Source organism: Gekko japonicus, unplaced genomic scaffold (assembly GCF_001447785.1).
Source record: "Gekko japonicus isolate JY-2015 unplaced genomic scaffold, Gekko_japonicus_V1.1 scaffold456, whole genome shotgun sequence".
In the NCBI taxonomy this organism is placed as follows: domain Eukaryota; kingdom Metazoa; phylum Chordata; class Lepidosauria; order Squamata; family Gekkonidae; genus Gekko; species Gekko japonicus.
Window position 1 is genome coordinate 520,327 of NW_015170902.1, and position 27,874 is coordinate 548,200.

The 27,874-nt window shown below is 48.2% G+C and overlaps 1 protein-coding gene across 2 annotated transcripts in view; it reads left to right on the plus strand.

Annotated features, from left to right (window-relative positions):
• AHDC1 (AT-hook DNA binding motif containing 1) overlaps window positions 1-27,874 on the plus strand; it is a 62,109-nt gene that overhangs the window by 20,595 nt on the left and 13,640 nt on the right. For both annotated transcript variants that reach the window (XM_015418618.1, XM_015418617.1), the window contains exons 2-3: window positions 17,574-17,611; window positions 22,512-27,554. In XM_015418618.1, the coding sequence (XP_015274104.1) occupies window positions 22,718-27,511 (4,794 nt within the window). In that variant the 5' untranslated portion in view covers window positions 17,574-17,611; window positions 22,512-22,717 and the 3' untranslated portion in view covers window positions 27,512-27,554. The remainder of the gene's footprint in view (window positions 1-17,573; window positions 17,612-22,511; window positions 27,555-27,874) is intronic.

Genomic DNA, 27,874 nt, shown 5'->3' on the forward strand with positions numbered 1-27,874 from the left:
TGACACTGTCTAACCATCTCATCCTTTGCCGTCCCCGTCTTCTTTGACCTTCAATCTTTCCCAGCATCAGGGTCTTCTCCAGTGAGTGCTCCCTTCTCATTTGGTGGCCAAAGTATTTGAGCTTCAGTTTCATTATCTGGCCTTCCAGGGAACAGTCAGGGTTGATTTCTTTGAGGATTGACTGATTTGTTCTTCTTGCAGTCCAAGGGACTCTCAAGAGTCTTCTCCAGCACCATAGTTCAAAAGAATCTATTCTTCGGCGCTCGGCCTTCCTTATAGTCCAACTCTCGCAGCCATACATGACTACTGGGAATACCATTGCTTTGACCATGCGGACTTTTGTTGGCAGGGTGATGTCTCTACTTTTTATCATGCTGTTTAGGTTCGCCATCGCTTTCCTCCCAAGGAGCAGGCGTCTTTTAATTTCATGGCTGCAGTCACAGTCTGCGGTGATCTGGGATCCCAGGAACGTGAAGTCTGTCACTACTTCCACGACTTCCCCTTCTATTTGCCAAGGAGTGATGGGGCCGGATGCCATGATCTTAGTTTTTTTGATGTTGAGCTTCAAGCCCACTTTTGCGCTCTCCTCTTTTACCCTGAGCAAGAGGCTCTTTAGGTCCTCTTCACTTTCTGCCATTAGAGTGGTATCGTCTGCATATCTGAGGTTGTTGATCTTTTCCCCAGCAATCTTAATTCCCGCTTGTGATTCATCCAGGCCAGCATTTCGCATGATGTACTCTGCATATATATTAAATAAGCAAGGTGACAGTATACATCCTTGTCGTACTCCTTTTCCTATGCTGAACCAATCAGTTGTTCCGTATCCGGTTCTAACTGTCGCTTCTTGGCCCTTATACAGGTTTCTCAAGAGACATGTGAGGTGGTCTGGTACTCCCATCTCTTTAAGGACCTGCCATAGTTTGTTGTGATCCACACAGTCAAAGGCTTTAGCATAGTCAATGAAGCAGAAGTAGATGTTTTTCTGGTACTCTCTTGCTTTCTCCATAATCCAGCGAATGTTGGCAATATGATCTCTCGTTCCTCTACCTCTTCGAAACCCAGCTTGTACTTCTGGCAGTTCTCTATCCATGTACTGTTGAAGCCTAGCTTGTAGGATCTTGAGCATGACCTTGCTAGTGTGTGATATGAGTGCAATTGTGCGATAGTTTGAACATTCCTTGGCATTGCCCTTCTTTGGGATTGGAATGTATACTGACCTTTTCCAATCCTGTGGCCACTGTTGCGTTTTCCAAATTTGCTGGCAAATTGAGTGCAGCACTTTAACAGCATCATCTTTTAAGACTTTGAATAGCTCAGCTGGGATACCATCACCTTCACTATCTTTGTTCTTAGTAATGCTTTCTAAGGCCCATTTGACTTTGCACTCCAGGATGTCTGGCTCGAGGTCAGTGATCACACTGTCATGGTTGTCAAGGACATTGATGTCCTTCTTGTATTGTTTTTCTGTGCATTCTTGCCATCTCTTCCTAATCTCTTCTGCTTCTGTCAGATGCCTACCGTTTTTGTTCTTTATCATGGCCAACTTTGCACAGAACGTTCCCTTGATTTCTCCAATTTTCTTGAAGAGATCTCTAGTCCTTCCCATTCTATTGTTTTCCTCTATTACTTTGCATTGTTCATTCAGGAAAGCCTCCTTATCTCTCCTTGCTGTTCTCTGGAAATCTGCATTCAGTTGGATAAATCTTTCCTTTTCGCCTTTGCCTTTCGCTTTCCTTCTTTCCCCCGCTATTTGTAAAGCCTCATCAGACAGTCACTTTGCTTTCTTGCATTTCTTTTTCTTTGGGATGGTGGTGATTCCTGCCTCCTGTACAACGCCACGAACCTCCGTCCATAGTTCTTTGGGCACTCTGTCTATCAAATCTAGTCCCTTAAACCTATTATTTACCTCCACTGTATATTCATAAGGGATGTGAATGGCCTAGTGGTTTTCCCAACTTTCTTCAGTTTATGCCTGAATTTTGCAATGAGTAGCTCATTATTTGAGCCACAGTGAGCTCCAGGTCTTGTTTTTATTGACTGGATAGAGCTTCTCCATCTTTGACTGCAAATTATATAATCAATCTGATTTCAGTGTTGCCCATCTGGAGATGTCCATGTGTAGAGTCGCCTCTTAGGTTGTTGGAAGAGGGTGTTCGCTACGACCAGCATGTTCTCTTGACAAAATTTGGTAGCCTTTGCCCCGCTTCATTTTGTTCTCCAACGCCAAACTTGTCCATTATTCCAGTTACCTTTTTACTTCCTACTTTAACATTCCAGTCCCCTATGATGATAAGGACATCTTTTTTTTTGGTGCTAGTTCTATGAGATGTTGTAGGTCTTCATAGAACCAGTCCACTTCAGCCTCTTCTGTGTCAGTGGTTGGGGCATAGACTTGGATTACTGTGATGTTGAATGGTTTGCCTTGGATTCGGACTGAGATCATTCTGTCGTTTTTGAGATTGTATCCCATTACTGCCTTTCACACTCTCTTGTTGACTATAAAGGCCACACCATTTCTTCTACAGGATTCTTGGCCACAACAGTAGATATAATGGTCTTCTGAGTTAAATTCACCCATTCCCGTCCACTTTAGTTCACTGATTTCCAAGATGTCCATGTTCAGTCTTGCCATCTCATTTTTTACCCCATCCAACGTACCTTGATTCATAGATCTTATATTCCAGGTTCCTATGCAGTATTGTTCTTTGCAGCATCGAGCTTTCCTTTCGCCATCAGACACATCCACAGCTGAGCGTCCTTTCGGCTTTGTCCCAGCCGCTTCACTCTTTCTGGGGTTACTTGTACTTGCCCTCTGCTCTTCCCTAGTAGCATATTTGACACCTTCCTACCTGAGGGGCTCATCTTCCGGCATCATATAGCCTTTTGTTACTGTCCATGAGGTTTTCGTGGCAAATTTACTGGAGGGGTTGCCATTTCCTTCTCCAGTGGATCATATTTTGTCTGAGTTCTCCGCTGTGGCATGTCCATCCTGGGTGACCCTCCGCGGCATAGCCTGCAGCCTCATCGAACCACGCAAGCCCCCTTGTCACGTCAAGGCAGTGATCCATGAGAGAGGAGAAGAACTCTACCAGACCATAGTTCCCTTTAAGCTGCGCTAGGGAGTGCTGGCACACATAATTTTAACAGGCAGCACAGGGATTTCTGTTTCAGCCCACAAGGCATTTTTCCCTCTGTTGGAAACAATGGAGGATAGGGACACCTCCTCCTGGGGCCCATAGAATTGGACCCTGAAAAGTACTGAGACTTACTAGTGAATTCAGCTGTCATACTTTATTAGGTGAAGAACAAGACGAGGAAGCCCGGCTCGCAGGCCGACTTACATGTGCATAAACCCCACACCCAAAACACCCCCCCACACCAGTGATATGCTATTTACAGTGACCGAGGGTTCCATAGGCCCTCGGCCGGGAGCCTAGCCCTCTGATTGGTGTGGGCTAGGATCCGCTCAGTCCATTGTCTAAGGAGCAAGCTCGGAGGCTTCGTACAACTGTGTGGAGCCCTTGCCTTGCACGCGGTCGGGGCTGAATACATTACAGACCCCCTGGTCCAATCTTTTTGAAACTTAGGGAGGGTGTTGAGGAGAGGCACCAGCAGCTATGCTGCAAAAAACAGCCCCCCCCCCGAGTCCCAGATACCCCCAGATCAATTCTCTATTATAGCCTATGGGACCCATTGACTATAATAGTTCCATAGACTACAATGGAGCGGGGGGAAATGATTGGTTTTTTTGTACATCCCTATTATGCTTTTCAGTATGATTTGTAAGCTGCCTTGAGTCACATGGAAAAATGGGATATAAATATTTGAATAAATAAGTAGTTTGGGCAGGTTGATAACATTTAAGCAACTTCCTGTTTGTTAGGTTAGGCAGGGTTCTGACAGTGATTGTTCCTCTTCTGCTGTACTTGACCTGTAATGCTGGTTCTCATATTTCACTAAAAAAAAAAAAATCTACAAGCCTGCAAGATTCCCACCCCCCCACCCCCAAGTGCTGGTATGTTTTCTAAGGGTCAGCACAGAATGAAGGTCTCAGGCCAGGTCTTCCAATATAGTGTAACTGGGTAGGTAGACCTGTTCTTCACAGGACAGGTCTATCTATATAGTAGACTGGGGCGGGTAGACTTGTTCTCTGGAGGACAGGTCTACCAATACAGCGGAAAGGGGTGGGTTAAATTTGACTTGATTCTGTTTTCTTTTATAATGTTTCAATTGTTGTTAAAATATAGTTTGAATATAATTTTAAATAATTTATGATGACGTTTTTACAGGGTTATGGAAGTAATCTTCTAAAAAACTAATTTACATGATAGTTAAGTGTAGCCTTACTCACGACTTTAATGCTATTAGCTTTTTTCACACACAAGGTAGAATTTCTGCTTACAACACTGTGGAGCTTAGAGGAAACATTGTCTGAGACCCTGGAGACAACAGTAACAACAATAATACAGTCCACAGTAAACAATGACCAAGCAAAACCAAAAAATAACAACTGTGCACTGTAAAAACCCGCACAACATTGTCTGAGACCCTGGAGAGCCAGTTCCAACCAGAGTAGGCAGTACTGATGGTGATAGTTCAACAGTGTGAGTCAGGATAAGGCAGCTTCATGTGCATGCATTTTTATGGAGAGGGGCTCAGTGGCAGAGTATCTGCTTTGTCTGATGAAGGTCCCTGGTTCCGTCTCCCCCATCTCCAGGTAGAAGGTTCAAGTGATGGGTAAAGACAGCCTTTAGAGCCTCTGTCCATCAGAGTAGTAGACAACATAAGAACATAAGAACGTAAGAGATGCCAATGTTGGATCAGGCCAAAGGCCCATCCAGTCCAACACTCTGTATCACACAGTGGCCAGAAATACCAGGTGTCACCAGGAGGTGCACCAGTGGGGCCAGGACATTAGAAGCCATCCCACTGTTGAAACCCCCCCCCCCCCAACACCCAAAATCACAGAGCCTCACTTGCCCCAAGCACCAAGATGACAGAGCATCACTTGCCCCAGAGTCCCTATCTATACCTTGTGGCTAATAGCCACTGATGGACCTCTGCTCCATATGCTTATCTACTTCCCTTTTGAAGCCGTCCATGACTTTGGTAGATCAATAGTCTGTCTCATTATAAGGCAGCTTCATGTGTCCTTGTGCGGAATATGATAACATTCTGAAACGGGGGTAAGCTTGTTTCCTGTTCCAGGTGATCCCAAACCATTAAGAGTTGCACAGCCGTATCCCAGGCTCAGTTTCTTCACCACATTAGCTCAGGGGAAGGCAAACCTTTTGGCCTCAGTGCTGAAAAATGTGCACACTCTACCTGTGAAAACATTGGCTTGGCAGCAGACCAGAGGGGCAAGAGAGGCTTGCACTTGGCCAGACATACTGGATTGGGTCCAGCTAGCTTTTCTTCCAGTGGCAAAAGAAGAGGACGTTCCCTTTCCCCACCAAAAAAGATTCTGCTGATGATCAAAAGCCACATGGGATGGGTCTTGCAGTAAAGAAGGAAGCTGGGAGAGGCTGTGTACAGCAGCTGGCTGAACCCAGGCCACAGGGAGCAAACTGTGCCCCAGCAGTGCTGCCAGGACCTTTGGTGGCCACCTCAGACCTGGCTGGTGGCTTCATGGATCCATGAGGAAATGGCAGGCATGAAGCTGTGTCTATCACCTTCTCCCATGCCACAAGGTGCTGCCAGAGGATTAGGGGCTTGCCTCAGCTACTTTTGCAGAGAACTGGCCACACGTGACAAGCAGAATGGTTTGGTGCACAACTGTTCATTGCACTTGCCAGGGGCTACCTACTTTTGCATCAGGCGTGTGGCATAATTCTAAGGACTGGATCATAAATCCGCTATTGCTATTCATGAAATTATCTCAAGAAGAACACTTTGAAGCTGCCTTATACTCATGGTCACGTCTGGCACAGTCTTGCCTGCTTCAACTGGCAGCTGCTTTCCTGGGTCTCCGGCTGAGAAAGGTCTTTCCCAGTACCTGCAGTTTGAGATCCTGAAGCCAGAGATGGCTTCAGAGGCCACTGAGCCACAATCCCTCCACTAGCGCACGGCCTTTTCTTCCAGCCCACTGCTCTGTCTACAGCATTGGCCAGCCTGGTGGCCTTGGGAAGATCCCCAGCCAGGCATGATGCAAATAACCATCTTTCTGCTATTTCTCCCCCTTGCCTGGTAATCAGGAATATAATACAAGTTTCCATTCTTAGCTATTATAGTTAATGGCCACTGATAACCCCATCCTTCATGAATCTGTCCAGTCCTTTAAAAAATAAAACCAAAAAAATTAGCCATCTGTGCTAGTGGCAGTCAGAACAGTAAGTTGCATTCCCTTTCATCAGTTTTCTGGAAGCCTGCTTTTTATGGGTCTTTATGCCAAGGTGTGCTCACGGGACTTGGGTTTTTAATAAGGGGTATGCCTTGGGCAGCACCTAGCCAAGGAGGCAGTGGTTTTTCTCCAGCAGCAGATGGACTTCCCATGCCCCGCCTTAAGGGGACGCGTTCTGGCATCTCAGAAACACGGAAGTTTCAGAGGCTGGACAAGGCTTAAGGAAAGCAAAAGTCTTGTTGCCCAAACAAAGGGAATGGCAGTCTGGCTGGATTGGGTACTGGAGTTGGGAATAAGCAGGGAAGCCTCTTGTTGGAAGCCAGGGTTTATTGAAGGGATTTACAGGGAGTGGCTTGGTGCGGCTGCCAAGATATGGGAAGGACTGGAAGAGGCGCCTGATGAGAGACAGTGTGGTGTAGTGGTCGGAGAAGAATCAGGGAAACGAGGTCCAAATCTGTGCTCTTTTCATTCAGCAGTTCGAGACCCGAGTGCCACATGACGGAGTAAGCTCCTGTCTCTGGTTCCAGCTCCTGTCAGCCTAGCAGTTCGTAAAGCAAGAAATAGCAAGTAGATAAATAGGTACCGCTTTGGTGGGAACAGCATTCCGTGCGCCTTGGCGTTTAGTCATGCCGGCCACATGACAACGGAAACGTCTTCGGACAGCGCTGGCTCTTCAGCTTGGAAACGGAGATGAGCACCGCAACCGTAGAGTCGGATGCGACTGGCTTTCGAGCAAGGGAAATCTTATCAAGGGAGCCCAGATAAAGAAATTGAATCCATGGTTCACCAAGCACATTGGAATCCCTCATCCACCCACACATGGCATAGAGAACCTTGCCTCACCAATACTTGTCTGCATTCCCAGCTGTGTGCTCAATACCATGTCACAAATGAGGGATGTGTCAGGGTTGAAGCTGTGCATGGCTTTCCCTGAATCCCCACCTCTTCTCCAGCCCAAGGTCACTGGGATTAATTCCTGGAACTTGAGCTGAAGGCTTGGCCTTGAGCCGGAAGCTAATGGTGACCAGGCAAGGACTAAAGGATATGGCTGTATCCCAAGAGTTAGCATGGTGTAGCAGTTAGAGCATTGGACTAGGGTCCTGAAGACCCACGTTTGAATCCTCCCTCTGCCATGGAAGCTCTCTGGGTAACCCTGGGCCAGTTGCTCCCTCTCGGCCTCACCTACATCATAGGGTGGTAGCTGTGAGGATAAAATGGAGGAGGGGGAAATGATGTTGCAAGCCAATTTGGGTCTCCAATTAAATAAATAAGGTATAGGTGGGCATATGATGCAGCAACCTGGCCTAGGGCTGGTAGGTGATTGAATGGAAAATCCTGAGTCTGCTGCTTAGAGAGGGAAGAAGGATATAAATGGAATGAATAAATAACATGCAGGAGGGGGCCACCATTTGGCCAGTCCAGAGGCATCATACTGTCAGCCAGCCTCAGGGGCAGGAGTGAGCTGTGAGTCACTCATACTGAAATAGATTCAGGTGGGGTAGCCATTTGGGTCTGAAGCAGCAGAGCAGTGTTTGAGTCCAGTAGTATCTTTAAGACCAACAACATTACGTTTTTGTGTGCATGCACACGAAAGCTTATACCTTGAATAACATGTTGTTGGTCTTAAAGGTGCCACTGGACTCAAACTTTGTTTATATTGACATAAATATTGTTAATCTTTAAGGCACCACTGGACTTTTGTTTTACTGATATTACAAATCCTGTTACACTTCTGGGCCAGAAGACACTGAAACATTGGATGCTTACATTCCCAGGTAGTTTACTTAAGTTACTTGCAGCCTCAAGCCTTGATGTTCCTGTGTCAAACTTGAGAATCTTTGACTAGAACAAGCCCTACAGCGGTTCTTCAAAAAGCATTCCATTAGTCCCGCCCTTCACCCCGTCACATTCCATGACCCTTCAGATGCTCCCTCACCACCTAGAGCATCCTCCTCTGTTCCGACTGCTTTCCTGTAGAGAGTCCACCCAACACACTAGAACGGTGGACATTTTGTCCTACTTTTAAAAATCCTGTCTTTAACAAATGATAAAATACCTTTAAAATACACACAGACACAAAAGAGCAGTCAAAACATGCACTGTCGGCTCTGGAATATGTAAAGAATAGATACACTGACTCATTAAATGAGCTTCCTGGAATCCCATGTGCAGCTTCCAGTCTGGTGGAATCTTGACCCATTAGTCAGGAGTCTTAGGGCTGGAAACAGACCTTGTTAACAACGAAAGCTCAAATTTTCCTCATTTTGCTCACTGAGGTTTAAAGACGAACTGCCCGCTTCCAGAAGAGAGGGTTGAATTTTATTTTATAAGGACACTCAACAGGGCTGATTGCTTTTAAACACAAGGTGTATACAAATAAAACATCACTTGAGCACTGTGGAAGCACACTCTCCTTGCAGCCTGTTTAAATAAGCAGATTTCCTTCTGGGTTAAGCTTATATGAATCCATTCCTTCCAGTTTGCAGCAGAAACCAGGTATGCACAGAGCTAATTAGTGCCTGTAACATCACAAATTTACCATTCACCCTCTCCACAAGTTTTGCAACTTAAAAAAATGGATATGGGTATGTGCCAAATGAACTTTTAGCTGCCTAAACACATGAGGCAGCCCTTGAAACAAAAAGGTGCATGGATTGTGTGCTTCTAATTGTAGAGGTACTGCTGGCTGGTGCTGTGATGCTCTTAATAAGCTTTCTACAGAGGGATGGCACATATTCACTTGATCAGGCATTGGAGCCTTTGTTGGAGGCAGAGAGAAACAAGGGCCAGTGAAAAGTTGAAAGGGGCTGCAAAAATCCATGGACTTCCTCTGTCCTCCAAACGTTGGGATGATTAGTGCACCTTGTGGTCAAATTTCTATTAACTTTTATGTCATTGTTTTAAAATTCATAATCCATCCTGTCCATAAACATGCAGGAGAATCATGTTTATAAAAACAAGATTACTACATAAAATTGTCATTAGTTAAGCAATAAATGTTAAATGAATAAAAAGTGCACATTTTAAAAATGGGGCTACTAAAATAAAGGTTTTATTTGTCTCTGGCCCTTAAATGCTTTCCAAAGTTGATTCGATAAGATCCTCAGAGGTAAACTTCAGTAAAAATCCTACAGGAAGTGGTAGGGAGCGAGGAATGGTTTAGATCCATGAGAAAATTTCCATGTGCACAAGGGGGGGGGGAGTTTTGCCAATTCTCTCTTCCCACAGTGGACCTCCAATTCCCCCTTCGTGCTGTTCAGGGGGGATCTCCTGTCTCCCAGGACCAGCATCTCAGGAGAAATTTCGGGCAGCAGCAAGAAGAAAACAAGAAATGCATGCACCATGGACAGAAATCCATTTCACTCATGAAAACCTTCCAGTGGATCCAAGCCAATGCCTTTATTGTATGACAGATACAGGAAAGGTCCACTTATGAGGCTGCACTCAGGGATGCTTCACAGATTATGTAGCGGCCAACAGGTGTCTGTTTATTTAAACATTTCTGCTTCACTTTTCCATCCAACCATGGGACCCCAAGGAACTTAATACTCATACCAAAAAATAGCAAGCAGAACATTTAACTCAAATCAGTCAGAGCAAAATGAAAAACATTTTCCCCAAACAGTAACTTCAGCTGCACAAAACAGCGTGCAAGTAAATTCAACCAAAAAAGCATATCCCAGATATTAGACACCATCCCAGAGAAAAGGAAAAATCCAGGCAGAACATAGCTGAAAAATAAGTTGTTGAAAAATAAGCAGAGAAGGGGATAATCTGGCTAAGGTTGGGAGCTCCAGAGCCTGCTGCCACCAACAAAAAGGGCTTGTCATACCCACATACCCCTCTAACAAGCATAAGAACATAAGAAGATGCCTGCTGGATCAGACCAGTGGTCCATCTAGTTCAGCATCCTGTCTCACACAGTGGCCAACAACAGTACATGGAGGCCAAGACCTTCCCCTGATGTTGTCTCCCGACTCTGGGGTTTAGAGGTTCAGTGCCTCTGAATGTGGAAGTTTCCCTCAGTCACCATGGCTAGTAGCCACTGATAGACTACCCTCCATGAATCTATCTAATCCCCCTATTCCTGTAGCTATCACTACATCCTCTAACAGCAAATTCCATATTTTAATCACTGTTTGTGTAAAGTAGTATTTCCTTTTGTCCGTCCTGAACCTACTGCCCAACAGCTTCATTTGATGCCTTCAAGTTGTAGTATTTTGAGAGAGGGGGGGGGGAAATGATATTTGTCAACTCACACTACCTCATGCTTAATTTTATAATCTTCTGCCATGCCCCCCCCCTCAGTCGTCTCATTTCGAAACTGAAAAGTACCCAACTCTTCAGCCTTTCCTCATATGGAAGGTGCTCCAACCCCCTAATCTTCTTGGTTGCCCTTTTCTGTACTTTTTTTAGCTCTACAATGTCCTTTTTGAGATATGGTGACCAGAACTGTACACAGTATTCCAAATGAGGCTGCACCATAGATCTATACAGGGACATTATAATCAGGGGTTGTTTCGTAGAAAAAGAGCTAGGGGGACTCATTAGCATAACTCATTAGCATATGCCACACACCCTGACATCACCGGAAGTGTGTCATAAGGCCACACACCCCGCCCCCAATGGTCCCGGCCGCCGCCGGCCTTGCAGCTCCACAGCCGAGCCCCATGAGGGGCTTTTGGGACCCCACTGCTTGCTTCCCTCCATTGTGAGAACTGCCCATTGATTCCTACTCTTTTCTTCCTGTCATTTAACCAATTTTTAATCCATAAGAGAACCTCTTTTCTCACGACTGCTAAGTTGACTCAGAAGTCTTTGGTGAGGTACCTTGTCAAGAGCCTTTTGAAAGTCCAAGTATACAGGGTCATTGTTGTCTAGATGCTTGTTCATTATCTCAAAAATCTCCAAAAGGTTTGTGAGGCAGGACTTTGCTTTGCAGAAGCCATGCTGATTCTCCTTGTCTGTGTGCCTAATAATTCTGTCTTTGATTACAGTGTCTGCTAATTTGCCTGGGACAGACGCTAGGCTGATTGTCCTGTAATTTCCTGGTTCCTCTCTAGACCCCTTTTTAAAAACTGGTGCAACATTGGCTACTCTCCAGTCTTCTGGTACTGCAGCTGAATTTATTGATAGGTTACATATACGCGTTAGTAGATCAACTGTCTCACTTTTGAGTTCCCTAAGAACCTCTCGGGTATATGTCATCAGGACCTGGAAACTTATCGTTTTTTATTTTCCTCAATAGGTCTAGAACTTCATCTCTTGTCACCTCAATTTGACTCAGTCCTTCTGACTCCCTTCCTGAAAATAGTGGCCATGGCATGGTACATGCCTCAGACTTTCCACAGTGAACACAGAAGCAGAAAATTCATAACAGTTTCTCTGCCATCTCCCTATCTTCCTTTAGCGATCCCTTTATTCCTTTGTAATCCAAAGGCCCAACTACTTCTCTGGCTGGTTCCTGCTCCAGATACATTTCAAGAACAGTTGATTGATTGTCTTGATGCTTCTAGCTACCCGCTCCTTAAAATCTCTTATTGCATGCCTAGTTATTGACTTACATTTCTTTTGCCAGAGCCTGTGGTCACTTCTGTTCAATTCATTGAGGCAGCCTTTTCTCTTTTTAAAAGAAGCCTCTTTACTGTTTACAGCTTCCTTGACTTGCACTGTTAACCACGCAGGCCTCCTTTTAGACTCAGCAGTGCCTTTCCTAACCTGTGGAATTCATTCTATCTGGGATTTAGTTACTGTAGTTTTAAATCGCTTCCGAGCATTCTCTAGTGATTTTGCTCTCTTTTGTTTCCCTTTCAGCTTCCTTTTAACTATGCCCCTCATTTTTGTAAAGTTCCCTCTTTTGAAATCAAATGTGACAGTTTTGGACTTTAGGGGTAACTTTCCATCGACCTGAATGCTGGACTTAATACCATTGTGAGTAGATTCAGATGAGGTAGTTGTGTTGGTCCGAAGCAACAGAACAAAGTTCAAGCCCAGTGGCACCTTTAAGACTAACCCCGAGGGCCCGGGGTGTCTCCACCCATATCACTTCTGTTGGGGAGTTAATTTCCCTGATGTTTTCTAACTTATTTGATTCTATCCCCTCTTTGATGTACAACACAACACCTCCACCAACCTGTCCCTCCCTATTCTGCCTGTAGAGCTTATACCTAGGGGAACTCATTAGCATAACTCATTAGCATATGCCACACCCCCTGACATCACTGGAAGTGTGTCATAAGGCCACACCCCCTGACATCACCGGAAGTGTGTCATAAGGCCACACAGCCCGCCCCCAACGGTCCCGGCCATGAGGGGACCGGCGGTGGACCTGCAAGGCCGGCGGGAGTGCGAGGAAGCCCCGCGAAGGCCCTCCCTGGCCCCAGGCAGGCAGGGGTGGGGAGAGGCAGGGAGGAAGCAACTTACCCTCCCTCTTCTCCTGCCTCCTCCTGGCTGAATGAGGGCCGGAAGCGGGGCGGCCGGAAGCAGGAGGCGGGGCTTCGTCATGTGTCCCCCCCTACCTCACCCGGGGGAACTGCGATCCCCTGCGATCCCCCCCGAAATGACCTCTGCTTATACCCAGGAGTGACTGTATCCCATAGATTTTCCCTATTCCACCATGTTTCTTAGATACCTACTATCTCTAAATTGCCATTGAGCACCAAACACTCCAGCTTCCCCATCTTGGCTTGGAGACTTCTAGCACTTCTATAATGCATTTCCCTCTCCAGGAACCCTCACCTAGATCAAATCGCCCACTACCAAAAGCCTACCTTCCCCCAACCCCAGAGGGCTATCCTTGGTATGAGAGGATTTTGGTCTGTCATGCGAGGAAGGGGTCGTTTCTAAGTAATCACATCCCTCCTCCTCAGACTGACACCCTCTGATCTCAAGACTCTCACTCTCCACAACAGTAGAAGATCTGTCAGCACAGGAGTGGGACTGTTCTGGTAAGTCCCTGAAGGTCTCTTCCCCAAACCTCTCTCTCTTCCTCAGCTTCTCCAGGTTGGCAGCCCTAGCCTCAAGGGAATGAACCTGCTCCCAGAAAGCCAAGAGCTCCATGCAGCGAGTGCATACCCATGATATCTGCCCAGTGGCACTCTGGCACTCTCTGCAAAACACTGGATAGTCCCTGCTCCCCTGCTGGCTTTCTACTTTCATAACCAGTCAGTCGTTTATTAGTATCTTAGAGTGCGTTCAGACGGGGCATTTGCAATGGTATAGGTGCCAGTTGGAATCAGCGTACTTACCGGCGTTCACATGGCGAACATCTGCCTTCCGTCCCTAACCGTTGCAAAGAGCTTTAAACCGTTGTATTCTGCCACTAGGTCCCCAAGTGGTGGTATCCTGAGTGCAACGGTTGTAATCGCTTTACCCCCCGTCTGATCGCTCTCCAACGTTGTAGAGCCACTTCCGTTCGGAAGCCCGAGGCTTCTGATTTTCGCCCACCATTTTTTTTTAGGTCGGCGATATGCACTTGGGCGAAGTTTCGCCCCGGCGTTTGTTTAAAAAAGAAAAGAAAAGGTCCATAGTTTAACTTTTAGAGGAGTCCGGGACCTCAGGGAGGCCACTTTGCTCTTTAAACTTTAAAGGTAAGTCCTTACCTTTAAACTTTAAATGTAAGACGGGGTGTTTTGCGCATGCGTGAAGATTGCCATTCTGTGGATGGCTGCCTATGCGCATGCGTAAACTGTGTTTAAAAAAAAACCCGCCAATGACTGCTCTGTGTGAATGGGCATACAGCGATGGGCTCCGCAGACAGGAGGTAAGTGTGATCGCGTTTCAGCCGGCATAAACTGCACCAGTTCCAACCAGTACAATTTATGCCGGCTGAAACGCCCCGTCTGAACGCACCCTTAGAGTGAAATAAGGTGCTTACCTGACCCAGTATGGAACAGACCAGGTACTCACCTAAATTGAGAACAGACCAGATGCCCACCTAAAGAGCCAAGTGCGCAGGTGGGCAGAAGCAGGCATTTATGTCTGAAATTGTTTAGGGCATTAAAGGCCACAGTTGGCCTTCAGTCTTTGAATTGAGCTGAGAAAAAAATTCAGATCTGTTGAAAAAAATATATAATATCAGAGTTGTATAATCAGAGAAACTAAGTATCAAAGCTTTAATTTTCTGCAAGCAAAATGACAAATGTACCCATTACTTGGGAGAGACCTGCAAACTGCTGCTCCCTAAGCTACCTTAGCACATGTATCTTAAGTTTTGCAAATTGAGAGGGAGGGGGGGAAAGCTGAAATTAACAGAAACAGTCTCACAATAGGACTACCAACATATTTGGATATCCAGTTAAACTTTATAACACTGAAAAAAATTAATGCTGATATGTTATTATCAAACACATTACTGCATATTAATTTTTGCCATAATTATTCACATTTATTCAATAAACATATCCTTGAAAACATGTTGTATATGTCTGCAGTATGCACAGGAATTATTATTGTCTAATACTGTGGGTTGTCATACATTAAAATGTTCCTACAACAATTTTGAATGAGGAAAACCTTCTTAAAAACATTTAACCCATTCCAGGAAATATAACATATCATAGAAGTTTTTTGTTCCCCATGCTCCCCAAAGTTTCCTAACTTTTTGATTGGAAAAATGGTGTGTGTGTGTGTGTGTGTGTGTGTGTGTGTGTGTCCTGAGGGGGTGAAAAGGTTTTTTCCTGAAGTTTTCCAGTTTTTTCCCCATACCTTCACATCTCTAAGTTTCCTACCTAAACAAGAACTGAAACTTGGGGTGGATCCCCATACCATTTGCATCCACGTACCCAGGGGTCTTGTTGTAGAAAAAGAGCTGCCGGAGCTCATTAGCATAACTCATTAGCATAACTTATTTGCATATGCCACGCCCCCTGACATCACCGGAAGTGACAGAAGGCCACACCCCCTGACATCACCGGAAGTGTGTCAGAAGGCCCGGCTACTTACCCTCCTGCTTCATCCTCATTCCCAAACGGAATGAGGATCGAAGCAGAGGGCGGGGTAAAGAAGGGGGCGGGGCTTCACCACGTGACCGCCCCGCCCCCTAGAGGTTCTCTTCCGGAGCTCCGTACCTGAGAGCTCCCCCCCCGACTAGAGCCCTGCACGTACCATTTGTTGTCTTGTCCGCACCCAGAAACTCCAGTTGCAAATGCTTGTTATAGCTCAACACTAGTACAATATTCAACCACATGTAGATGCACACGTGGGCAGAGGAGGCATACCAGCTGTTAGGAGGCATAAGATGTTTTTATGCTGGTTTTTAGGCTTTTATATCTGTTGTTTTAAATGTTTGTTTTATACACAGGTTCTTACATTAACATGCCTTGGGTCTTGAGATGCTCAGGGGACAGGCTGGCATATAAATATTTTAAATTATAATTAATGAACTGAAGAACCCTATTTAAAGATAAATTCTCCTGCCGAGTATACTAGTGCTCAGCCAGGCTGACATGCTCACCCACACATGCTGGCCCATACTCTGCCTCATCTATGCTCTCACTGTGTTTCAGTCTCAACTTCAGTCAGCTTATCCAGAACATTCTGGCTAGTCTAAGGACGGTTTCTCCTTGCTGGCCTAGGGCTGCGGCTGGACTCTTTGAAGCCTGACCTCCTTTTGGCCTGTGGAGGGACTGACTCCTCTCCTGTCTCAGCAGGGAACAAACTACCAAAAGGATGCATGAAGTGGTGTTTGTTCAAGGCTGAGGCTGGCCTTTGCCATCTAGGGCACAGTGGCAAATTTTCGTTTTCAGGCTCCGCTACCAAGGATAAAGTTGCAAACAAAGAAGGGCCGTTCTTTTTCTGTGTCTCCCCTTTCGTCCGTCCTTCCGTCTACGCCCCAGGGTGAGGGGAGGAGCAGAACCATGTAACCAATATATTTTTCAACCTTGGTGCCAGGTGCATGTTTCCTCAGCCGGCTTTTCCGCAAGGAAAGCACTCGGCTGTTGCACAAAAAAAAAAGGAACTGTACAAAGGAGGCTTTTTGTCAGAGCAACGCAGCCAGGTCAGAAAGTTTAAACAGAAAGTAGAAAAAAAATTGGGGGGGGAGGGTGTTTAACCATTTAACAGGCATGGTGGCTTCAAAGAGGATCTGTAGCTCATTGGGGACACCTAGTGGAAATGTGGCTACAAGGATTTGTAGCCAAAGGTGACTTGCGCCACAGTTACGAGACACATTTGCGGCTCCTTGTTAATGAATCCTGAATAACAGCCACCCTCTGAATGAATGCAGTTGCATCCTGGGATCTCTGCTTCACTCACAGATAGGCATTGAAACAGAGGATATGAAACCTACATTTTGGTGAACAGGGCATCATTGGATGCGTGGGCAAGTTTTGAAGGATTGGTATAGCGCAGCAATAGCAGAGTAACCAAGGAAGTGCTGATGAAGCTTTTCTGTGCCTTTAGCATGTTAAGTGCCTAAGTTGACATCAATATCACAAATGAACAACCTTATTTGAGGTTTATGTAGTACCATTTCCATTATCTCTGTCTCAAAGCGTCACTTAAGCCCCCCCCCCCAATAACCTGAGGGGAATATTTTGCTGCACTGAGGTGTCTAGCAGCAGTGAAAAGAGCAGAGGTGGAGGGTGGAAGTAGGAAAGGAGAGGGGTGATGCCAATAATTTGCAGGCAAAGGAGGGTGGGGACTGGGCAAGCTGTGAGACCAGCAATTCCATTAAATCAAAGAGATCCATATGAACACTACCTCAGAGCAGCTACCTCAGAGACTTCCAAGTTTGAAGCAGGAGCTTTGTGGTGTGTGGCTGGCTTTTCTCTAGCACATCACTTGGCCTGTGTGTTTCAGAGTTCTGTTGAGACACAGAAGAGGAGCGTGCATATTCAGCTGCTGTACATTGCTAGTAGGATGACACCTCTAACCTGGCAAGGCCTAGCCTGGTTAGGGCAGTAGCTGAATTGGAGAACCCGCTCTCTCAGGCTTAGTTTGGGTGCAGCCATGCACCACTTGAGGCCAGAATCCTGGCTTGATCAGGGTTAGACAGACCCCAGTTTTCCCCACCTTGAGTGTAGGTTTATACGATGAGGATTGGAAGTAGCAGAAAGCGAAGGAGCAAATTACTATCACCACAAAGCTTGTTTGCCTGCTGCACAGATTGGCTGCCCTTGAGGCAGGATGAATGAGATTGGCATGTTACTCTTGATGGACTCGACTGATCCCTGACAGGAAGAGGGCAGACTCTGTTATTCAGGCTAAACTCCCTTTCTTTCCTTCTCCACAGAGAACTGAAGTGTAACAGCAGGAGCAGCAAAGCAGAAGGTGAGTTATGGACCCAGGACTTTTTAAAATGTTGGCGTTCCCCTTCTCTTCCATGGCAGCATCTTCCATTCTGACAACCGGTTTGTTGTGCAAATATGTGAGCATTTCTTCTTAGGCTGCCTGCATCAGTTGCCTTTCAGTGGTGGGAATGTATTTATTTATTTGATTTGTACCCCGCCCTCCCCTCCGTCAGTTCCCTTGCACTCAAACAGCATGATTTTGCACATGAAGATAGCACAGGCCCTCTTGGTAGCACTCAGTAACGGTCATGAATCTGTTGCAGTGTATGATTATGTGACACGGGCACCCTTTGGACTGTGGTTGTGATGTGATTAGGGACTAGCAGATTCGACTGCCCCCTCCATGCCGGCACCATTTGGTGAGTCTCTCCCCCTGCCCATTAATTCTTCATATGCCATACTCTCTACCCACTTGCAGCACATCTGAGCAGGAAGGCCCACCTAGCCGTGGAACTTAAGGTATGGTTGACAGAAGCTAGAATCTGTGTTTCTATGTACGCTCCTTGCCTTGTGCAGCAAAATGGTGGCATATAAATATAACAAACTAAAAAAAAAATCAGTGAAGATGAGTAAGGCTCCTCCTCCTGTCAACCCACAGCCATTCTCTGCAGTAAAGTAACTCTTTAGGTGTCTTTCCTTCCATCCGTAGCATGTAGCTGTTTTTAAATGGGCAGGGGCAAAGAACTGCACAGCTTTCTCTGAAGAACATGAGACTAACCCTGCTGGCTCAGACCAGTGGTCCGTCTTGTCCAGCATCCTGTTTCCCACAGTGGCCAGTGAAAGGCTGAAACGCCCACAAGCAAACAGCTCTCACCTGCCAACCGATCCCCTTCACCTGACAATCAAAGGCATTCAGCTTCAGAATTCAGAAGTCCAATTTGGGGTGTTATGTTTAATAGGGATGTCAAACATTAAAGATTTTAAACAATTAAAGCCTAGGAATTTATCTACAATTTATATATTGCTGTGAATGATTGACGTGGCAACCCTAAACACAACTGCAACCTCCTAAGACCACTGACTTCATAATGTCTTCCAAGGCTTGCCTGTGCATCCCAGGGTCACCTATGCCTTCAGAAAATGTGTTATCCAATGCTGGCATCACTGTTCATGGTCTGTGTACAAGGCTGATTCCCAGAGCATGTTACTGTGTTAATTTTACTTTTAAAAAATCAACAGCAGAGCTGGTAATATATAAGAACCTTGTATGAGCGTTAGAAAGACTGTGAGCTTGTGAATGTTTATTTTTTATAATTTTAATGTTTGCTTTTAAACAAAAAACATACAGTCCTAATGGCTAATTGCCAATGATACAGCCTCCTAATAATTTTTCCAACCTGTTTTTCAACCTATCTAACCCAGTAGCTATAAGAACAGTTGGCAATAAAGGTGCACCATCCCCAAACCTATCACACATGGCCAGGATTTGATACTGCCGGCATCCAGGCTGGCCCAGGCTTTTACTTCCTGAGCAAGAAAACTCAAATCCCTCCCTCCCCCCAGCCACACACAATATGGCACAACCCACCAAGAAGGTTCTCCTGTGGCAAACCCCATTGGAATGGTGAAGAATTGTGCAAGAGCCAGAAGCATTCCAGTTGGATTATGACTCACCAGGCAGATCTGCCCACCTCACACTTTGTGGTCCATCCATAACCTATCTCCTGATGCAGCTGCTTCACCTTGCCTCATGGCAGGACTCTGGCTGACATTGATAAAGGACACGGCATGAGTCTTGAAGACAGGTGGGGGTGCTTTTGGACTGATTGCAAGGCGATGTCCTTTTCCCAAGCGGATCAGCATGTCTCTGTCTCCTAGTGTTACTTGCATGAGCCACATCAAGCGTGATCCCAAGCACCACATAATGAAAGGGACTGGAGCTAAAAGCCTTATTGGATCCATCCTCCCCTTGAAGCTGAAGGCAGAGTAAGGACAGTGTGTAGCTAGAAAGGTAAAGGTTCTCTTGCTCGAAAGCCAGTTGAGTCCGACTCTAGGGTTGCAGTGCTCATCTCCGTTGCAAAGCCGAAGAGCCAATGCTGTCTGAAGACATTTCCGTGTCACGTGGCCAGCATGACTAAACACCAAGGTGCACGGAACGCTGTTACCTTCCCACCGAAGTGGTACCTATTTATCTACTTGCAATTTCTTGCTTTCGAACTGCTAGGTTGGCAGGAGCTGGAACTAGAGACGGGAGCCCACTCTATCATGCGGCAACTCGGGTCTCGAACTGCTGAACTATTGAACTTCCACAGCCTGCAGTTCAGCGTCTTAACCACTTGAGCCACCACAGCTCCTGTAGCTAGAAAGGGCAAATCTCCAAATCACACCAACCAGTGAGCAAACCTGACGCAGGACCCTTTTATAGACCGTCAGACACTATCAGCTGATCCGCTTTGGCCTATAAGTATAAAGAAGCTTCTTTGGCTGGCTTTTCTGGTCTCCTTGCTGTTCCCTCTTTGGGCCAGAGCTTGGTGGTGGTGCCCTGGTTCAGTCCTACTCGGAAACCAGTTCGAGACCTCTGTCACTTGAGTTTGTTTTTTTGGCAGGTTTTGTCGCATTTTCCAGTTACGAGCTTGTTGACTACCTCGGATCCTCCCAGGGCAGCCTCCTCTCAGTTGAGCTCTCCTTTCAAGGTGTCCAGTTGGCCACAGCATGGAGGAGCTCCTTTTTGATGGCAGCTCCAGCATTATGCGGAACATATGCCTCGAAGAAGTGGGGAGGGCCCCTACACAATCTGTTTTTCATGAGAAACGTGTTGCCATCCTTTTCAGGCAGGCATTTGATATCTGGTGTAACTTTAAAAAAATTGTCTGTTACCTACAGGTCAGGTATTTTTCAATGAGCAAACCTGAGTTTGGGGCGAAAGGTGATGCATAAGTATTTTAGGGAATAAATATTGTAGGAGACGTGCTTCCTAGTTAGAAGACTGGGGGGGGGGGCAGAGACTCACCGGGACAGTGTCCTGTGAGGTGTCATTTCTGCCTACATAACTGTAACCAGATGCTCTAGGATTCTAGTGAATCCTGCAACACGATGGTGTCATTTCTAGTTATGACATTGCAGGATACCATTCTGGCCCCTGCATTTTCCCCTTTGCCACTTGCTGGAGTGAGGGTGGGCAAGAGAGGGCAGGAATTCCTCCACCCCTCGTGGGTAAGTGGCAGCCCTATTCTTAGGGCTGGAAACATGAGGCATGAAACCTTTAAAGACCATGGGGGCAGGGAGTTGAAGGAGAGAGGTGAGGGGTTGGCATGCTTTGCTGGGGTGTTGCAGGCACTGGTGCAACACTGTTGTTCCGGCTACATGTCTGTGTGTTGGTTTCCCTTGTTGGTGTGAGACTTCCAGGTTTCCCAGCAGATATATTGAACTGTTTGAGGAGTGGGAAATATTAGAGTGTGGGGGCTACAAGGAGTCCTCTGCACAAGCTCTTGCTTGGGTTGTTTGGGGATTGCTGCACAAGTCCTCCCTGGGGGAAATGACAGCAAATGAAAAGGCCTCTGGACTGTGACATCTTAGACCCAAACACGTTTGTCCTCCCTGTGACTGAAGACGTGAGAGGAAAGACAGCCTGGCTCTAGTTGCTGGCCAAAGAATTGCTGTGAGGTCTCCTTCCAGCAAAACCTTCACCAACCAGGGATATATTACCTTGGCGAATATAAAATACATTTTAAAAATAGCCTATTACCATCAGTGTTCCCTCTAAGCTGAGTTAGTGTGAGGTAGCTCAGGTTTTTTGCCTCCAGCCCACACATTTTTGTCTTGGCTCAAAAAAGGATGGCTCCGGAGCAAACTAATTTATGCAGTAGCCAAATCGCTTGCTCACAACTTTAATGCCAGTCGCTCACAAAGTAGATTTTTTTTGCTCACAAGACTCCACAGCTTAGAGGGAGCATTGATTACTATCCTCTCCATGTATATCTTGAACTACCTATTGCATGCAACAGGGGTGTGAAACCAAAAACAGCATCCTCCCTGTCTAGTTCCTATATGTTATAGTGGAAAGGGATGCCATTTTTGGTACCTTCCCCTCCACAGCAGCTCTTACCTGTGTTCTGATATCAAAGACCTCTTGTTTCTTTCCCTGCCTTTGCAATACGTCATTGGTTGCCACGATTAGGGTCAGAGAAGCACAATACAGTGATATCACAACATGGGATCAGGTTTTTCTGCTCATTTCAGAGGAAGGGGGAACTTGGTGCAGGGATGCCCTTTTAGGCAGTGTCCCTGCATCAAGTATTGTCTGTCACATCCAAAGCCCTTCTTATCCTTGGATCCTCATATCTGCAAGACCATCTCCCCCCTATGCTCTACCACAACAGCTTCACTCATCTGAGCAGGACTTTCTACAGGTGCCAGCCTGCAAATGGGCAAAGTCAACAACTGCCCATACACGCGCCTTCTCTTTTGTGGCCTCCACATTGTGGAATAACCTACCTCACTCCCCTGGCTTTCTGCAAACTATGCAAAATTGAATTATTCAAGGGGGCTTTTTTACACAGGCAATAGAGTTGCACTGTACTAATTGATTCACAAAGTTACTTGGATAAATTATTGGAGACTGTGGTCTATGTTACTGTGTATAGTTTGTTGTAAGCTGGATCCTACTGTGTAATTTTGCTTCATTTAATGAGTCATACTAACAATTTGCTTTGCCCCAGTTCCATTCTTATATTTCTGGTGGGTCTTGCAACCCAAATCCTATTTCATTGTTTATTGAATGTCCCATCCTGCTGATTGTATTGACTCACTCCGCCTTGAGTCCCAGTGAGAAAGGCAAACTATAAATAATCTAAATAAAATAAAATCCAGCAGGGCTTTTCTTGTGTTCTCATGTGCAGTACCCACCCTGAAGCTTACCATCTCCTCTTTGTCTCTTCCAGCTCAAAGTTCCGTGTTTGCAGATGCTCATACCAGCAACTGCTCTGTGAAGAGGCATGCTGGTGAAGATGAATTAAGGAGACGCCTGAAATCCCAGGTCCCATCCTTAGGAGGCACCCTCCACAGCTCTTCTGATTACTCCCGAGAGCCAAAGTTCTACCAGGCAGGGCATCCTGGTCAGAAGGCAGAGAAGGCCTTGTCGTTCAGCATGCTCAGCTTCCCAGAGGGTTCTTGCTCATCATTAGGCCGGGACCACAAGTCTGGTTCACTTCGTCACGCTGAGACGGTTGACCGGTACAAGAGCCCCCACAGCCAGAGCAACGTCAAGACAGATGACTTGCAGCCAGCTAGTGCTCTGGACTGCCCTGGTATTGCCTGGGACCTGGATGAGACAGCCACACAGGACAGAGCTGCCAAGACCTTCTCCAATGCTACCTTGGCCTCGGGCAGGTGCAACATCGACAATATCATCTCCCTGCTCAAGAGCAAGTGCGGCAACGGGCGCATCAACCTCTACCCTGTGGTGCAGCTCATTGATATCATGAAGGACATCAACCGTCTCTCCGAGGACCTGAAGAGCTGCGGTGTTCATCTGGACTGCAGCGGACTACAGTTTGATAGCCACCCACCACCCAACGAGGAGAGCAGGGACCAGGGACTGCAGTACAGTTTCTACTCCTCGCCTGTGCTGGCCAACAGCATCCGTAGTCCAGAGGAGCAAGTGGCGCAGGGCTGCACCAAAGCTGAGCTGCCCAAGGAGAGCCAACCTGGCCTCTATGCAGAAAAGGCAGAGGGGGACGATCAGAGTACCCAGTACTCAGCTTGCCAGAGCAGCCCTGCTTTGAAGGTACCCAGCAGCCCAGACGAAAGCAGCAGCTCAGAATCTGATACCACCGATTATACCGAGCTTGCCGACACAGATATCTTGAGTGAGCTGGCTTCTCTGGCCTGCCCGGGCCCTCAGCTGCTAGATCATCAGCATCCAGAGCCCCACTCCCAGTTGCTAGAAAGACAGGGACTAGACACGAAATCCCAGGTAATCTGTTCACAGTCTCCGGAACACCAGCCTCAGCTAGTAGATTCCAAGTCTCTAGAACCTCCTCCAGAGACTCTGGCCTTGCAGACTGTGGATCCACTGCCTGAACCAATTGGGCTGCAGACTCTAGAGCCTCTGGAGCTGCAGGCCCTAGAACCATTGTCCGAATCACTTTCTCTCCAATCCCTGGAGCCCCTTTCTGAGCCGTTAGGGCTACAGTCTTTAGGGGCCCTGGATCACCAGCTGCTTGACTCCCAAGCCCACCTCCTGGATTCTGAGGCTCAGCTGCTAGGCCCCCTTCCCAAGTTGTTAGACTCCCAGCCACATCTGGGGACAGATGAGTCCTTAGGGACACACCCGCCACAACCCCAGTCCCACCTCAGCTGTTCTGTGAGAGGAGTAGTAAGGCGAGGGGCAGGGCGGGGCAGGGATGATCACAGGAAGTATGCTCTACGCAGAACAGATAAACCAAAGATTCTCTGCCGCCGGAGGAGGGGAGGCCGGGGGCGGCGGGCGGAGATTGTAGCTGAGACCAGGGTCCTCCCCACAGCTGCACCAGTGGAAGTGGTTGTGGCCCAGCCGGAGGAAGTGAGCCTGCCCGTGGCGGCTGTGCCAGCAGATGAAGAAGTGGATCCCCTCCTCTCCGCCTTGGACCTAGAGGATAGTCAGAAGGCTCCGGCCAACCCACCAGCTCCGAAGCCCAAATGCCGTGGCGTGCGCAGGATGGTGGTGAAGATGGCCAAGATCCCAGTTTCCCTTGGGAGGCGGAACAAGACAACATACAAAGTGTCCTCTCTGAGCAGCAACTTGAACTTGGAAGGCAAAGAGCTGACGTCGTACCCCTCAATGGAACCTACCCCACTCTTGAAGATGAAGAACAATGGCCGTAATGTCGTAGTGGTCTTCCCTCCTGGTGAGATGCCAATTATCCTAAAGCGGAAGCGGGGGAGGCCCCCTAAAAATCTGATGTTGGGGCCCTGCAAACCCAAGGAGCCCACCCCGGAGGCGAAGAAACGGAGGAGGAGGAAGCAGAAACTGGCATCGCCACAACCCTCTTACGTCGCCGACACCAACGACAGTAAAGCCGACTACTCCGATGTCCTGGCAAAGCTGGCCTTTCTAAACCGTCAGAGCCAGTGCTCCGCACGTTGTTCCCCACCACGCTGCTGGACCCCGAGTGAACCAGACTCCATCCACCAGGCCCCCGACACTCAAAGCATCTCCCACTTCTTGCACCGGGTCCAGGGTTTCCGCCGGCGTGGTGGCAAAGGGGGTGGGTTTGGTCGCGGAGGGGGGCACTCTGCCCGCTCATCTCGCTGCTCCTTTAGTGACTTTTTTGAAGGTATCGGCAAGAAGAAGAAGGCAACCCCAGTGGCAGCCATGCACGCTGACCCTGTGCACCCACGGAAACGAGGCCGACAAGAACCGGACTCCATGGACAAGCCCAAGAGGAAGAGGCGGTCCCGCAAGAACGGGGTGTTGTTTCCAGAGCAGAACCTTGGACAGAACTTCAACGATGGGGTCTCCGAATGGAGTGGAGACAAGGAGAGCCCTTGGATGCCCCACCATGGGCCCCTGTCCGGCCAGACGAACAGGAACTGCAGTTACCAAGGTGCTGACTCTCGAACCTTCCATTCTTCCACAGTGGAGACCAGTTCTTCCAGCAGGAGTGGCTTTTACAGTGGCAGCAATCCATCATCGCAATCCGAGTTAAGCCAGGAGAGACACAGTCTTTTCACTGGCTACTTCCGCTCCCTGCTAGACTCAGACGACTCCTCTGATCTGCTGGACTTTGCTCTCTCAAACACACGCTCTGAGTCTCGGAAAGCCACTACCACCTACACAGCCCCTCCCAATGCCATAGCTACCCAGAGGGGCATGGCATCCTACCCGAGCCGGGGAGGCAAAGTGACACCTGCCTCCACCACCACTACCGTGACTACTGAGGCGCCCTTCCATAATGTCATGCCGAGCCGGCAGTCGTTCCCTCCCAGCAGAGCAGCAGGATACAACATGTCTCAGGCTCCTTCGGAGTGCCGTGGCACAGACGCCTTCCAAAAGCTGGCAACACTCTCAGCTGTCTCCAGGTCACCCACGGCTCACTCCTCGGCTGCCTCCAGCTATGCACAGTACGGCAGCTACAGCAGCAGCAGTGGAGGGCAGAATGTGACCTCCTCCAGCCTATTCCAGCAAGGGAAGCCATACCATGCCACACAGGACTGCTCGAACAACAAAGACTGCAGCTTCAGCTACGGCGGTGGCAACAGCCTGCCCTCGTCGCCCAGCAGTGCCCACAGTGTCAGCTACGCCCAACAGACATCAGGACCTAGCTTGCCCTTGAGTAAGGCCTCCTTCTTCAGCAGTTCAGATCCCGGCCAGTTCTCTAGCTCCTCTCACACGCCCATGAGGTGCGATAGCCGGGCCAGCACTGTGTCCCCCGGCGGCTACATGGTTCCCAAAGGTTCGGCCTCGTTCCAGCCTTCGCCCGAGAATTGTCGGCAGTTCCCCAGTGCCTCCCAGTGGGCTTTCCGACAAGGCTACGGCAGCCTGGACTGGAGCTCCGATGCCTTCAGCCAGCTCTATAACCCAGGCTTTGACTGCCATATCAACGAGCCCAACGTCATTCTGGACATCTCCAACTACACGCCTCAGAAAGCCAAGCAGCAAACGGTGTCTGAGACGTTCTCTGAGTCCTCCTCGGACAGCACCCAGTTCAACCAGCCTGCCGGCTACAGAAGAGCCAACAGTGAGGCCTCGTCTAGCGAAGGTCAGTCCAGCCTCTCTAGCCTGGAGAAGCTCATGATGGACTGGAATGAGTCGTCCTCTGCCCCAGGTTACAACTGGAACCAGAGCGTCTTGTTCCAGAGCAGCTCCAAGCCGGGACGGGGAAGGCGGAAGAAAGTGGACATATTCGATGCTGCCCATCTGAATTTCACGACGTCTGCATATCCCTCCAAACGGGGCACGGGGGCCAGGCAGCCCCGGGGCTCCCGGGGAGCCTGTGCCTCCAAAAAGGAGAGAGGCACAGGGAAAACCAAGTTCCCTGCCAAATCCCAGCCAGTGAACCCCCTGTTCCAAGACAGTACTGACCTTGGCCTGGATTACTACAGTGGAGACAGTAGTATGTCCCCTCTGCCCTCCCAGTCCCGGGGCTTTGGGCTCAGTGAAAGAGACCCATGTGACTACGCAGGGCCTTACTCCATGAATCCCTCCACTCCTTCCGATGGCACCTTTGGGCAAGGGTTCCAGAGTGACTCCCCTGGACTCGGGCAACCAGACCTGGAGAGCAAACATTTCCCTAGCATCCCTCACCAGTTGGCTGCCCCGCCCCCTCAACAGACTGTGTTTGAAACAGGCTTGCAAAAAGCTTTCTCGCCCAACTGCTCCCCAACCTTGGCCTTTAAAGAGGACTTGCGGTCCAGCGACATCCGGAAGCTTCCAGCCTGCGACTCACTCAAACACAGCATGCAAGGGGCTGGCAGCATGTCCCATTCAGCTGTGCATATGACCTGCCGGGACCTGCCCATGTCCCAGCCACACTATGACTCCCCCAGTTGCAAAAACCCAGGCTATTGGTACTCCCCCACCTCCAACACCCGCAGCCCCCCCTATGACAACAAAGCTGGGGTCGGGATGCTCATGGACTTCATGGGGAGGAGCCCAGATACTTCCTGCCTCAACCCCCATCTGACTAGCCCCCCTGGCAGCAACCCTTCTAAGAGCGAGAAAGAACCCATGGACATGGCCAGGGCTCACCACCGAGGGGCCTACCTTTGCCCCTTGATGAATGACTTGAATATCTCCCCAGTCCTGAGAGACTCTATGCTGCCACTGCAGGACAACTACAGGTACCCCAGCTTTGCACCGCAAGGGCATCCCATCATGGCTGGAGCCCAGAAGAGTGGGTTTTTGGGTCCAATGCTAGAACAACATCCCGAGGACACGTTCACAGTCACCTCATTGTAGTGTCATCTGAAGTGCCAACCGGACAACGAGGTTTTGTTTCAGGGTAGGTGATGGAAGAAACACCGGAAGGGGGAGTGGCATGCCTGGAGGGGGGGGGGAGAAAGGGGCTGTTTTGGCTTCCTCGTGTAACACATGCCATCATTTCTGCTGCACCAGCTAAGAGCCTTACAGGACATTGTGAAATTAGTAAATCGGGTACATTGTGGGGGAGATTATGGGATGGCTAGCGATAAGCTATCCCAGGCAGAAGCTCTCTCCTCTCCCAGTTCTCAGACCAGCGAGTGGCATCCTCTGCTTGCCACACGGGGAAGCAGGCCTCAACTTGCCCCCCCTTGACGATGAGGAAAAGTATGGGGATCTGCA